This window comes from Canis aureus, chromosome 10, assembly GCF_053574225.1.
Source record: "Canis aureus isolate CA01 chromosome 10, VMU_Caureus_v.1.0, whole genome shotgun sequence".
Taxonomy (NCBI): domain Eukaryota; kingdom Metazoa; phylum Chordata; class Mammalia; order Carnivora; family Canidae; genus Canis; species Canis aureus.
This window is the reverse complement of record NC_135620.1, coordinates 63,840,230-63,853,418: the sequence shown is the minus strand read 5'-3', so window position 1 is coordinate 63,853,418 and position 13,189 is coordinate 63,840,230. Positions and strand designations below refer to the sequence as shown.

The following is a 13,189-nucleotide window of genomic DNA, read 5'->3' as shown; positions in this document are numbered from 1 at the left end:
TTATGTTTCTTGTCAGTCCAGAGGGTAAAAAAACCATACCTGATTTTTGGTTGCTGTTGAGCCTCAGCATCTTTTCACATGTTTACAGGCCTTTCCAATTTCTTCTTCCATTGTTTTATATAATGAATGTACAGAAGCATAGCTCACATCTGCATTGTCCAACACATAGATATTAGTAACAGTGACCATTTGAATATAAATTAATGAAAATTAAAGTATTAAGTTCCTCAGTCACACCAGCCACATTTCAAATGTGTATATTCTCTGATAGAAAGCAGATAGTGAAGAAGAAACTAATGATAAGAGAGAATAGAGATAATTAGAAACTAGAAAGAAAATAGAGAAAATAATATGATTACAGAGAAACCATCACAGAGTAAGGGCTGAAAGGAAACTTGGAAATGATTGGATCCCATCCCAATCAGATTCCAAATCCTATCTTGTGAAGACCTGGAATTCTGTACAGATGCTCAAATCTATATATTTTAAGGCATAAAAATGTTTAAAATATATTTTAAGTGTTGCAAGTAAAAATGCACAGACTCAAATTTCAACATATTGTGGGTCATTGGAACTTTAAACTTGTTTAACCATTTTAATTTCTTTTGAGGCAGATCTCAACACCTTTCCAATAGGTAGGAGTATGTGAATATGTGTTTGTGTGTGCGTGAGAGAGCAACAGAGAGAGAATGAGAGAGAGAAAAAAAAACTTATGGCAAACATGCCACTGGACAGGAAAGTTACAGCTCGGCACTGAACTTTTTAAAAAAAATTCAAGACTGAATATGTCAACTCTCATAAATTTGAACAAAAGCAAGCCTGTTGCTACCTCAGCTCATGTACACAATGCCCATGCCAAGCAGGACTCTGTTACATCTGCTGGGCACATGCTCCCATCTTCAATTAATAGTCAATAGTGCAATAAGAAGGGAACACAAATGTGTAGAGTCAAAATATTATATTATAGTTAGTTTTAGTGCTAATTTTAAATCTTGGGGGTTCTGGTTTGACTTTCTATTGATAAAGCAAAAAAAAATATAGAGTTATTTTGTCTAACATTTTCTTTTTTTTCAGGATGTGTAAAAAATACCCTTAAAACTAGAAAGAAATAACTGATGAAAGGGGGAGGGGACAAGGAAGGAAGGAAGAAAGAAAGGAAAGAAGGAAAAAGAGGGAGGGAGAGAGGGAGGGAGGGAGGAAGAAAAGAAGAAGGAAGGTGGAAGGGGAGGGAGGGAGAAAAGAAGGTAAGATAGAGGTAGAGGGGGGAGGGAGAGAGGGAGGAAGGAAAGAAGAAGGAAGGTAGAGGGGGAAAGGAGGGAGAGAGGAAAGAAGGAAGGAACGAAGGGGAAGAGGAAGAAGAAAGAAAGAATTAAAAGATAAATTAGATATGACATATTGCATTTATTGACGTATCAAGTAATGTCAACCAATTGAGAATAATATAAGGAATGAAGTCAAGTGCTGACAACTCTCACACGAACTCACTCAAAATCAAGAAACTACAATGGTGGATGGAAAAACTGGAGGAATCCATGTTTATGATCACAAAATCATCCCATGTCTGCAGTATGTTTTATGGAATCACTTACTCCAACATAGTGATATGGTCTCTGACGGTTTAGTAATATCCAAATAAAAAACAATAAGCAATAAATAAGTCTATTTGCTTTTTTCAATATTCATTAAACAGGTTTAATGTTTTCAAATCTGATACAAATTGCCGGTTAGTGACATGAACATGCACTGCCTCCCATGACAGAATCAGATTCTATGGAGGGAAAGTATTAAAACCCCGTACTTTTTAAAAAATCTGACTTCAATGTAAGAGGAGGAAACTATTATAAAAATAAAAATACATATGAGCTTTTCCAATTTCTGATGATATGTCTAGAAAGAAGTGAAATTTTTAAACACCCAAGATACATGGTGGGTTAGTGAAAACTGGTCAGTTTGTGAACTCTTTAATGAACTTCATTACTAATAGTGTGTCTCTCCATATATTTCTTATTTTTCTATGCTAGGTTCATGCAGATGAAATTTAAAAATATATATTTTACCTTAAACTGGCGAAATTATAGTTACAACTGTACAAATGATATGAAAGTCGTATCTGGGAAAAGCACAGAAGTAATGGCTCTATGTGTTCAGCTGTCTAATGAAGCTTTAATAATACTGTATAGTCAAATATTAGGTATTAACTTCTTAGAAACATTCAAATGTCTTTCTAAATAGAGTTGTACCAGGCCACATAAATAATCCATTATATTAAGGTGCAGCCTTAAAACCACAAACTTTCAGAATTGTTGGTGTTATATTGGCAGTATATTCCAGAATTTCCTTTTTTACAGGAAACTTATATGATGAACTGAAGGCAAGGTACTAGTACAAATATTTCAAAGATTTTAAAAGAGGAGAAAAAATTGTGTTTGTCAGTGAAGGGATTCCATTTATTAAGTAGCTAACAAAAATACAACAGCTTTTCAGAATTCTGGTATTTTCATGCTTATAATTGCAAATAAGGTGTCAGCAGGAAACTGAAACTTCAAATTTCTACTGAATAAAAAACAAAGTAGATTTTTACACTCTTGAAAAATGACACACGGAGGTGTGCTAAGACATCTGAGATTTTTTTTTAAACTGCAATCACCAAGACATCTTATATTGTTATCAGATATACTTGAAAAGTATTTCCTGCCAAAGACATTTCAACCAGCTAGATAGGAGCCAGTTTATTAACCGTCCCCAAATGAGATGCTTACCAAGTCACGAAAGTAAGCAGCTATCAGATCATGTTCGTGACTCAATCTTGAAATAAAAATATCCTATTACTTCTCTTTCAATCTTCTCTAATTGTCAATAGAAAAATATGCTTATTCGTTGAAAAACTGTTATCTTTTGAAAAAACTTCTTTATGTGGGAATTTTTAGTGCCTTTATAGTAAATAATAAGCATACATTAAATAAACATATGTGCCTGTACAAATATGTGTAAATAATATATTGTAACTAAAAAAATACACTAAAAACTGCTTTTTCCTTTTATATATTTAAGTTCCTCATAGCATTTTATTTGAAAAGAAAATACCACTAGAAATGAAACGAAGCTGATTGACCCAACTCCATTTTACAGAAAAGGGATTGCAACCAAGGAGACCAGGAGAACCATACTGCAGAGCATGGTCTCTGAGTTCTAATAATTTGGGACTAAATCTTGACTCTATCACTTATATTCTGTGTACCACTGATTATCTTTCTTATTCATCAAGTTTCAGTTTATTTGGTGAAGATAATAATATCTGAAGAGTTGTTATTATGGTTAGATGAGATATAATGAATTCTCTTTAAAAAGAAAAAGAATGAAAATACCTTGCATGGAAAAGTGACCTAGCACCCCCCAGAAGTCAATAGCACACCTTGAACAACACATCAATGCTAGTTCTGGTGCTCCATTACACTAGCAAGCAATCAACCTGCTGGACAAGCTCACCTTGAGATAAAGATGCATAGGGCTACTACCCTGCAGGGAGGGGAAAGAGAAAGGAGTCCAGGGTGGGTGAAGAAAAAGAAATTGTGAGATGGAATATGGACAGTGGCCAGAAATGTGTGTGCATTGTTGTTGTTGTTGTTGTTGTTGTTGTTGTTGTTGTTGTTTTAAAACGGTTACTTTATTTGTTGAAAATTTGGGGTTTCAAGTTGTATGGGAAAAGCCTTTGAAGGCAAAGAGAGTCACTCAAGTATGACAATAAAATTCAGTGAGGTGAAGTTTGGGCTAAATTTAGAGACTCTGGAAGAGTTTGAAGTTTCGAATTCCAGTAGAATTGTTACAAATTCAAGCTTTGCTACCTAGTAACTATGTGCTTTTGGCAAATCCTTATGATCTTCATAACTTTCTGGTGAGGTTACTGTGGCCATTACACTAGATATTTTAGATGAAGTTCCAGGCGGGTTTACTGAGGCTCCCAGCCTAGAAGGCAGACATGTGGTCCAGATCCTTCTAGACCATGAGCTCCCGGAGACCAGGAACAGTGTCAAACTCAGGTTTGTTGAGTACTGAAAAAAATCCTGAACTCTTGTTTCTTATATTCTTTGATCTCTTTGACCCTTTGTTCTGCTGGTGAGGGCCCACTTTATTAAGACCTCCTGCTTCACCTCTTGGGCTATGTTGCTACATTTAGCCTCTGCTTCCTGGGAATAAAATGAGAATGATAACCACTTTGTACAGGTACTATGAGACTAACCAATAATGCATGTAAAATCTTCAGCGCAGTCCCAGCACATAGATGTGAATTCAACTTTTACTATTATTTTCTAAGCGTCCTTCCCTATGAACTGGGATAATAATAGTTTTTCTGAAGTCTTAGTGAAAATTTTTCAATGTGAAGACTTCCCGAATTATAAAGTGCTAAATAAATGTTGATTAACATCTTCATTAGAAAACAATGCATTTATGTATCTTCAACAAAAGACAAAATAGAAACATTGAGTACTGAAACTTGAAGTTTTCTCAGTTTCTCAAAACGAAGGATATTCTTTCATTTTAATTTTTTTGGTTAAATGTGGTTCTTCCACCTGCACTCTGGAAGTCATTCCCTCTACCCTTTGTAGGAAATTTGTTCTATAAATCAATGAATTGCCACCTCTAGAAGATCAAACTACAGCAAGTAGCATGCACACTTAACAAGTGCTCAAAAAATATTGGCTAGAGGGCTCCATTTTCTAAGGATGCTATAAAGAAAATGCCTATGCTGGGTGGGAGATAGGACTAGTGACAGGAATGCTGAATTGTAAAGGATTTATACACCAGTTCCTTACCACATCAAGTGGATATTTATCTACTTTCTACTCAAGTACTTCTAGTCATTTTATTTTCCCTGCATCTTCAGTTTAGAAAGATCTTCTTTACATTATGCTAAAACCTACCTCTCCTTGGCCCATATTCTGTCTCTAGAGCCATCTAGAAACCAGCCTCTTCCATCCTAAATGTAAGGCTGTCAAATATTTAGAGACAAAGATCAAGCTTTTCATCATTGGAGCATGTTATTTCTCATCACACAAGGGAGCACGAGGAAAAGGTGGTCAGGGGTTTGAGGGGTATCTCAGACAGAGTTTGTCAAACCCTCTGGAGCCATAGGCTATATCTTGATTGGCCACATCAAGTCCAAAGAAGCCACAGGATGACACAAAACCACCCAAGTCTGCCTCTTCTCTTGAAATTCCTTGATCTTACTCATACTTATGAATCCCACTCATTTTCTATGGAGTATTAAGTAACACTTTGGTAAGAGGCTTGCTTTTTGTGGGGGAAAAAAAACCTCCTACATATTGAATAGCTAGCTGTAGGGATTATGACTCCATCTCATTTTTCCCCCCTCTCAGGCTCAAGTGTCTGTCTGTCAACCTTTTGGTATTCTCTCCAATCCCTTCTCATTCCTCATTTTCTCGCTGTATAATTTCTTCCTTCCTTTCTAATAAACCATTTGAGATGTTCCCAAACCATTTTATCTTTTCCTCAAATCAGGTAAGAAAATGGCATGGAAGGCACATATAATTAAGATGGCCTCAGGCAGGAATAAAACCATAACTGGAGACTAGAACCCTTTATCTTCTGTCCTTCTTGATAATGGGAAGGCAACGGTTAGATTCTGTAGTGAATCACAATCCTGTTGTCTAACCCCAGGTACTTCCAACTAACTGCAATTAGTAAGTGGACTATGGCTTCCTGTTATTTTTTAAGACAGTTGATCTCATTTTGTTATCTCATCCTTAGTTGCTCAGGTATGAAATGCTAGTCATTTCCATCAATCTTTGCATATCTATTCATAGGCTCACATTTGCCTGGTTTTTAGAGATTTCTTATTAGCACTTATAAACTGGTAGCAATAACATATTCATGTGAACGAGCTTTTATTAAATGTTGTATATGCATCATGAAGATCCCTTAAAACTTCCATGTATGGGGAGCAGATATTATTAATAATTATCATTCTACAGATGTAGGAACCAAAGCTTTGAAAGATTATGTTTTCCTACACAGACCGTATGCAGTGGGGCTGACTCCAATGTGAGTCTTCAGATCCAAACTCTCACTTCAATTACCTCATACTATATTACTTGTACTACTGATCCCCAAAAAGAAACAAACAAAATAATCCAGTATGAAAATTACTACTAAGTACAAAGTTTTCTTCTAAATTCTTCACCTTTGGCTTAAAGAATGTACCATCATAAAATACCCCTGAATACGTCTGTCCAAAGTTCTTTCTCTCTGTTTCTCCTAAATCCAAGTGAAATGTATTGCATATTTTCACTTTGATTTTAACTCATGCTCATTCATGCAACATTTTTTGAATATCTGCCTGGTACCAAAGTACCAAGCACCAGGAATTCAAAGTGAGTAAGACATGGTTCTCGCTTTTGAAGAATCTATTGCATAGTACAGGGCATAGGGAAATTTTTTAAATGGTATAAAAATAGTATTGCTTATAATACTAATGTTTAACATTTACTAAGTACATACTATGTACCAGGTACTATTTTAAGAACTTCACATGTATGATAGAAGAATACACAGAGTACATTATGAATATTTTCTTATGAGTGCATATTACTTATCCGAACTCTTTGAGCACAGGAGACTTCTTTCTTGGTGTTTTGTGATTTCCTTATGTATATCCCCAATTAAACTAGAATTAGCCAGTTTATGGTAGCAAGCTGAGAGTTGTAAATAAACTAAACTGGGATACAATAAAAAACATTTCCTACTTATTTTAATGACAACTGTTACCAAGGGACACATATATTATTAGAAATCATTTTGACTAAGTTGAGTGGGGACCATTAAAGGACAAATTTTAATTGCATTTGAGCTAAATAGCTTTAAATACATTATAAAGGTAAAAAAAAAGCGAGGATGTAAAACACAATGTTCTACAGATCAAAAGTATATTTGGAGAATTACAAGGGAAGGAATAAAAGATGAAAACAGGAGTTTGGGGCATGTGCCAGTCTTAAGCTACATTATACTGTACTAATGAACAAAAATTTTAGTGGCTTAAAACAGTGGTTCTCAACCAGGAGCAATTTTCTCCATAGGGAACATTTGACAATGTCTGGACAGTTTTGGTTGTCACAACTGGGGGAGGGGTGCTACTGACATCTAGTGAGTAGAGGTCAGGATTACTGCTCAATATCAGAATCAAGAATTACTCAGTGTCCCTCCCCAGTACCAAGGTTGAGAAACTCTAGATTAAAGTACGAAAGGCTTATTATTCAATATTACAACATGTCTACCATGTACAAGCTTACATCTTTGCTCTGGGATTATCAGCATCCTCAGTCCAGGATTCAGGCTAACAGAGTAACATGGCCAAGAGAAGAGAAATCTTGGACCATCTCACATTGCCAATTAAATGATCCAGTTTTGAAGTGATGTGTTTCAACTGCACTCAAGCTCACTGACCAAAACTGCTAACATGGACTCATCCAGGCAAAAAGGAGCTAGGAAGTGCAATTCTAACATATGCCCCAAAGAGGGAAGAACTGGTACGTATGATGAATACCACAAATGAATAGTTTGAGGATGAAGGGCAGGATATAAGAATAATATTGGGCAGAATTATTGCTATTCTAATGACATTCCAAAGTTCTGAAGTCAATGCAGTTTCCGCTTTCAGAAAATATTTATGCTGGAGGAAATATATTCACAAAAAGTGTGATTCAGGGATTTTTCAGCTAGAAATGGTTAGAAATAACGCCTACTTCACAATGTTATTAATATGTGAAAGCACCTGGCACAGTGCTTAATTTGTAAGGAATACTTTTTAAATAATTATTTTTCCTCTTTCCTTTGCAGAGTTGATATGAGAGTAATGGCATAGCTGAAGAATAAGCCTATCAAAAATAGGATGCTTTTGGGACACCTGGGTGACTCTGTAGTTGAGCATCTGCCTTCGGCTCAGGGTGTGATCTGGCAGCCGGGATAGAGTCCCGCATCTGGCTCCCTTCAAGGAGCCTGCTTCTCCCTCTGCCTCCATCTGCCTCTCTCTCTCTCTGTCTCTCATGAATAAATAAATAAAATGTTTTTAAAAATGGGATACATTTTCTGCATTAGGTAAGAGAAGAAAACACTACATTATATAGGATTCTTGAGACCTTTGCTCATCCTTGTTGGGACTGCATCAATTACCTTATGAATTCCATAACTACACTATTCTCCTTTCTTCTTCTTCCTTAAAACTATTGTTAGATTGGGCTTTCAAAACTGCAGATCAGGGCATCTGGGTGGCTCAGTGGTTGAGTGTCTGCCTTCGGCTCAGGTCATGATCCTGGGATCCTGGGATCCTGGGATCAAGTCCCACATCAGGTTCCCCATGGGGAGCCTGCTTCTCCCTCTGCCTATGTCTCTGCTTCTCTGTGTCTCTCATGAATAAATAAATAAAATCTAAAAAAAAAAAAAAAAAAAAAAAAAAAAAAAAAAAAGCTCTGCAACTCATTAGTTCCTAGTTTCCTAACTGAAAACCCTTCAATGGCTTCTTATGACCCTCCACTGTAAAAATTCACTCCTTAGCATGGCATCTTCACGTTTAGGATTTCATCTGTTCACCTGTCTTTCCTCATATTTCTCCCTGTTGCCCAACAAACTATATTTTCCTAAATACAACAATGTTCTCCCATGCTTCATGCCTTCTTGTGAGCTGACTTCCTCTACCCATTGGCCTAGCAAATCATACTCTGTCCTTAAAATGCTCACAGTCATCACTTTCCTCAGGAATGTGTCTATTTAATTGACTGCCTCCTGTATTTTATATAAACTGCTCTATCAGGAGTTACATTTCATGTCTGTATCTGCAGAGCCTAGAACAAAATAAGATTCCCAACAAATGTTTTTTTGAATTAATCATTAAAATATAAATTTCATTTTGCTATGCCTTCATAATATTTTAATAATTGCATATTATTCGATCAAGAGGATACCCAATTTTTTAAAATTAAAATAATTTATCATTCTCCTTTAATAAGCTAGAAAGAATATTCAGATGTTTCCTACAGCATTATATAAAAGCAAAATTGTTGTCTTCCATTCTCAGAAGTAGCTCTTAGGAAAGATCAAATTATGGTATAAATAACTGAATAAAGATAGATAAATAGGCAGAAAGGGGTTTCATCTTTTTTGTTCCCAAGAGTTTCCAACTCTTTCACCACAAAATTCTACTTTTATTATTATTTGTTCTTGTATGGTCCTACCTAAACTTGAACCCGACATTTGTCTTGATCAGTACCTCTTGGAAACTCTGGTAAGAAACATGGGATTCAAGGGGCACCTGTGTGGCTCAGTTGGCTAAGTGTCTGCCTTCTGCTCAGGTTGTGATCCCAGGGTCCCACATTTGGCTCCCTGCTCTGTGAGGAGTCTGCTTCTCCCTCTCCTTCTGTCTGTCTCTCTCTCTCTCTCTCTCTACCTCTTATGAATAAGTAAAATCTTAAAAAAAAAAAAAAGGAAAAAGGAAAAAGAAAAAAGTTCAGTATTTAAAAAAAAAGAAACAAGGGATTCCGAGCACAGTACCCATTGGTTTAGTCTAAATTCGTTGGTTTACAAAGTCCTTTAAGATGGGTTCTACTATAATCCTATTTTGTAGATGATGAAATGGAGTCATAGAAAAGCTAAATAAAACCAGTTTGTACATCAGTTTTGAACCCAGGAAGTCCGATTAGAGACCTACAACTCTTACAATGCAGTATCTCCTATAACAAAACATGTTTTGTTTTGTTTTGTTTTGTTTTGTTTTCCCAAAACATATGTATTTAATGGATTGAAAAGCTTTATCCCTGAAAGAATGGCTGTCATAAAATGAGGCTGAAAACAATTGGGAAAGAAGGTCTTCAGTGAACACGTGTCTATTATTTTATTCACTTCCCATCTGAGCCCTCATTTTTGTTTAGAGAATTCCTCTCATGAGAAAGTTGGTAGATGGCAAAGACCGCCATCACTATAGTGAAAACACTTCCCTTTTCTTTCTAAGGTGATAGAAGGCACAAAACGAAACAAGGTTCACTGTAGAATAATGATCTGTATAATTTTCCAGGGATTTAAGCTTTCTGACTTTTATATACAGAGAGAAAAAACCATAAGTCAGCTGAGGTCATTCCTTTTACAAACATGACTCATATGCCATCCAAACCATAAGTTATAGAATTGGAATCTAAGGGGAAGTGGCCCGTTTGTCAACTCTACCTGAAGAAAAATTTCTTTTCAGTAGGCACCATCCTTGTGTGCTTATTGGCTGAAATGAATCTACTCTAAAGATCTAGCCTCTTTTTAGTGAAACAGATTGAGGGAGGTCTGTGATTTAAATATGGTAATGATTCAACAGGGGCATAAGAGGAATCTCCTGAAACACCCTTTCCTTCTTAGTCATATTGGTTGTAGGTGTTTTCTAGTATAGTCCCCACTGATCCTGGAGGGAAAGCATCACAATTCTTACAAAATCTAGAACAAAGGTAAGTGAAGCATTATCTGAAGGATGAGAAGAGTTAAGTATGTGAAAGGCAGGGAGTAGAAGTGTTAGGGAGGTGGGTGCAGATAGGATGGCTTGAGCCAAGGCCTTGAAGCAGGTAGGGGATAGGACATATTTAAGAAATGGAAAGAAGCACTCAGGGTAAAGGAGAGGTGGTGGACCACGTTGGAGAGCATGCTAAGGCCAGACAGTGCACGTTCTTGTGAGTGTGTTTGTCATACAAAACAACAAAAGTGAGTGCTTGCTTTAAGCTGCTTTGCAGTTAACTTTCTGGTCCTTCCAAAGGAACAAACACCTTGTCCTCTGGTACTGGGGAGGCACAGATAGAAAACGTGAAGCACTGGTTTGTTAGAGAGCTTGTGCTGCCCCTAATTTGCAGATTAGGAAACTGAGGCTCAGGCAGGTGAAGTGAACAAGGTAGCGTAAGATGTAATGAACAGATAGGATATCAATGTTTGTACAATGGACTCTGTCTCTGTGGGAGGACTTCAGAAGCCAACTTTGTCTCCTCCACAGTTTTGCCTGTGACCGGTCAGGGCTATGTATATTGATTCTGTCTGCAATAGTTTCCATTTGTATTGCTTTTTAAAATTGACAGAGTGATTTCCTTTGGGCCCAGCTTCTCTGTGGATCTCCAATCCAAGACCAAAGCGAATTTGCATGTTTGGTTTACAGCGGTCTTTGGGTCATCCTCATCAGTCATAATGATAGACTGGTAATGGTAGACTCAGTGCTTGAGTACAGACAGCTTGCTTTCTTTGGGCTCATTGGAGATGTGAGTTACTGGTCCACACCAGTTACATTTTGCCTATTAAGTTCATTGCTCTGTCCTCAGCAGGTTATTCTCATCCTACCTCACTTCTCTGGAATTTACTGAGAACTCAGAATTTGTCAGAGTTGAGATGGACTCACTGCAACTTCTCACTAAAAGAGGTTTTGTGAAAATAAATCCTTGCTGCATCTAAGGTCTTGGTAAATCAGGACATTCACAAATATCACCCTAAATTCTCCCAGAAAAAAAAAAAAAAAGAAAGAAAAACTGAAACATTTAAGTTACACTTTGATAATTTACTTAATGAGCAGTATTTGCACAGAGTAGTGTGTTGCCTGAAGTGGAATCACAAATATCTTCTGCTTAATGCTGTGCAGAGCGTATGGTGGACTCGTTGATGTCATGGAGCCAGAGCACTGCCAAGTGTGACATTCCTTTCCTTAATGAATCCAAGGGTTCAGCTTCCTGGCAAGGGACTATCACTCTCTAAGGCTTCTTATTTTCTCTTCCCTTTCAGCACCAGCTCGTACAGTTGATGTTCTTCTCTTGTCTAGTTTTTTCACAAAGAAATACAATTTATCACATTATGAGAATTGCTAAGTCCTCGTCAAGGAGTGCAAAGCCACAAAACTGATTAAAACACAAAAGCTGGCTGGTTGGCTAGGTTCATAGACTGAGTGGCTTGGTCAAAACGCAAGCTTTACAAACCTATGTGATTTAAAGTGCTCTTGCAGCAAAATGATAAATCACCCCATATCCTGGCCTTGCAAGGTCCCTTGTGAATAGCTGAATTCACGGATACTAAATTCACAAATGCTAATGATCTACTCTGTTCCCCTAAATTTTCACCTAACTTGCATTCTGCTTTTTATGTAATAATATCCAAAGCTCTAAGTCCTTTGTGTATACTATGTTCCCAACTCAGCCTGTCCTAGGTCTCTCTTTGAGCTTCTGCCTTTGACTGTGAACTTGCCACATGACTTAAATCAATTTATCATTGACACTGACCTTAAATAGCACCCAAAAAAAAAGTCCCTGTAGCCATTTCTGATTATTCTGTTCATCTGTTTCTGACCAAGGACATAAACAAAACCCAGATCTAGTTTACATTATTCTGGGTGAAACAAATGCCCACTAAAATATATGGTTTTAATTCTTTCAAGTGATTCATAAATTCAATGAACTATTATATATTCATGAAAATTATGAAAAATGTGATAAAGGGAAATGGTTATGATGTACTATTAAGAACAATACAAGATATAAAATGGCAAGTATAGTGAGATTTCAATGGTGTACAGAAGGTGTACTAAAAATACTAAAATTCAATGTATCAACAAATTAATAGCAGTCATTTCTGGGTATGTAAATAATTTTAATTTTCCTTTTTTTAGTACCCTGGATCCCCAATTTTCTTAACAAACCAAAAAAATTTAAAATATCAATCAAAAGCTCAGTAGTACCTACGAAGTACCTTAGTCTTGAAAGAATTGTAGACCAGCTCCTTAAAACACTGCTCAAATTCCTCCACAGTTTCAGAGGCTAAAAATCGGGGCCAGCAACTTGAGGAATTTAATAAAGAACAGAAAACAAATCCCAACTTCAATTCCCCTGCAAATATGACAGGATTTTAAAATGTGCCTGGAAAACTGCATCTGGGGTTTTGCCAATCCCATAACGTTTGGGACGTTTGCTGAACCCAAAACACAGCCGGGCCCACCCATCCATAATTAAAGCCCTCCCCCCAAATGAATTCATTGCTTTGTGGCACCATCTGTCTCATTCCCTTATTTACATAATAGGGAACCCTGCTCAGACTGCAGCAAACGAGGAACGACAAAAGGATGGCGAGTGGAGATGAAATGTATACATATATACATCAGATTATGTATAATATGGTCAAATCT

At 36.7% G+C, this 13,189-nt stretch overlaps 1 protein-coding gene across 32 annotated transcripts in view; it reads right to left on the bottom strand.

The window, feature by feature from the left end:
* LOC144322592 (uncharacterized) overlaps positions 1-13,189 on the bottom strand; it is a 300,251-nt gene that overhangs the window by 35,288 nt on the left and 251,774 nt on the right. For 30 of the 32 annotated variants that reach the window (XR_013388234.1, XR_013388239.1, XR_013388216.1 and 27 more), the window contains one exon: positions 11,564-11,832. Coding sequence is in view for 2 of the 32 variants with exons in the window: in XM_077912802.1 (XP_077768928.1) it covers positions 11,796-11,832 (37 nt within the window). In the remaining 30 variants the exon portion in view is untranslated. Of the gene's footprint in view, positions 1-39; positions 150-11,563; positions 11,833-11,860; positions 12,845-13,189 lie in introns of those variants that run through there. The other 2 variants (XR_013388217.1, XM_077912800.1) reach the window with 2 other exon arrangements.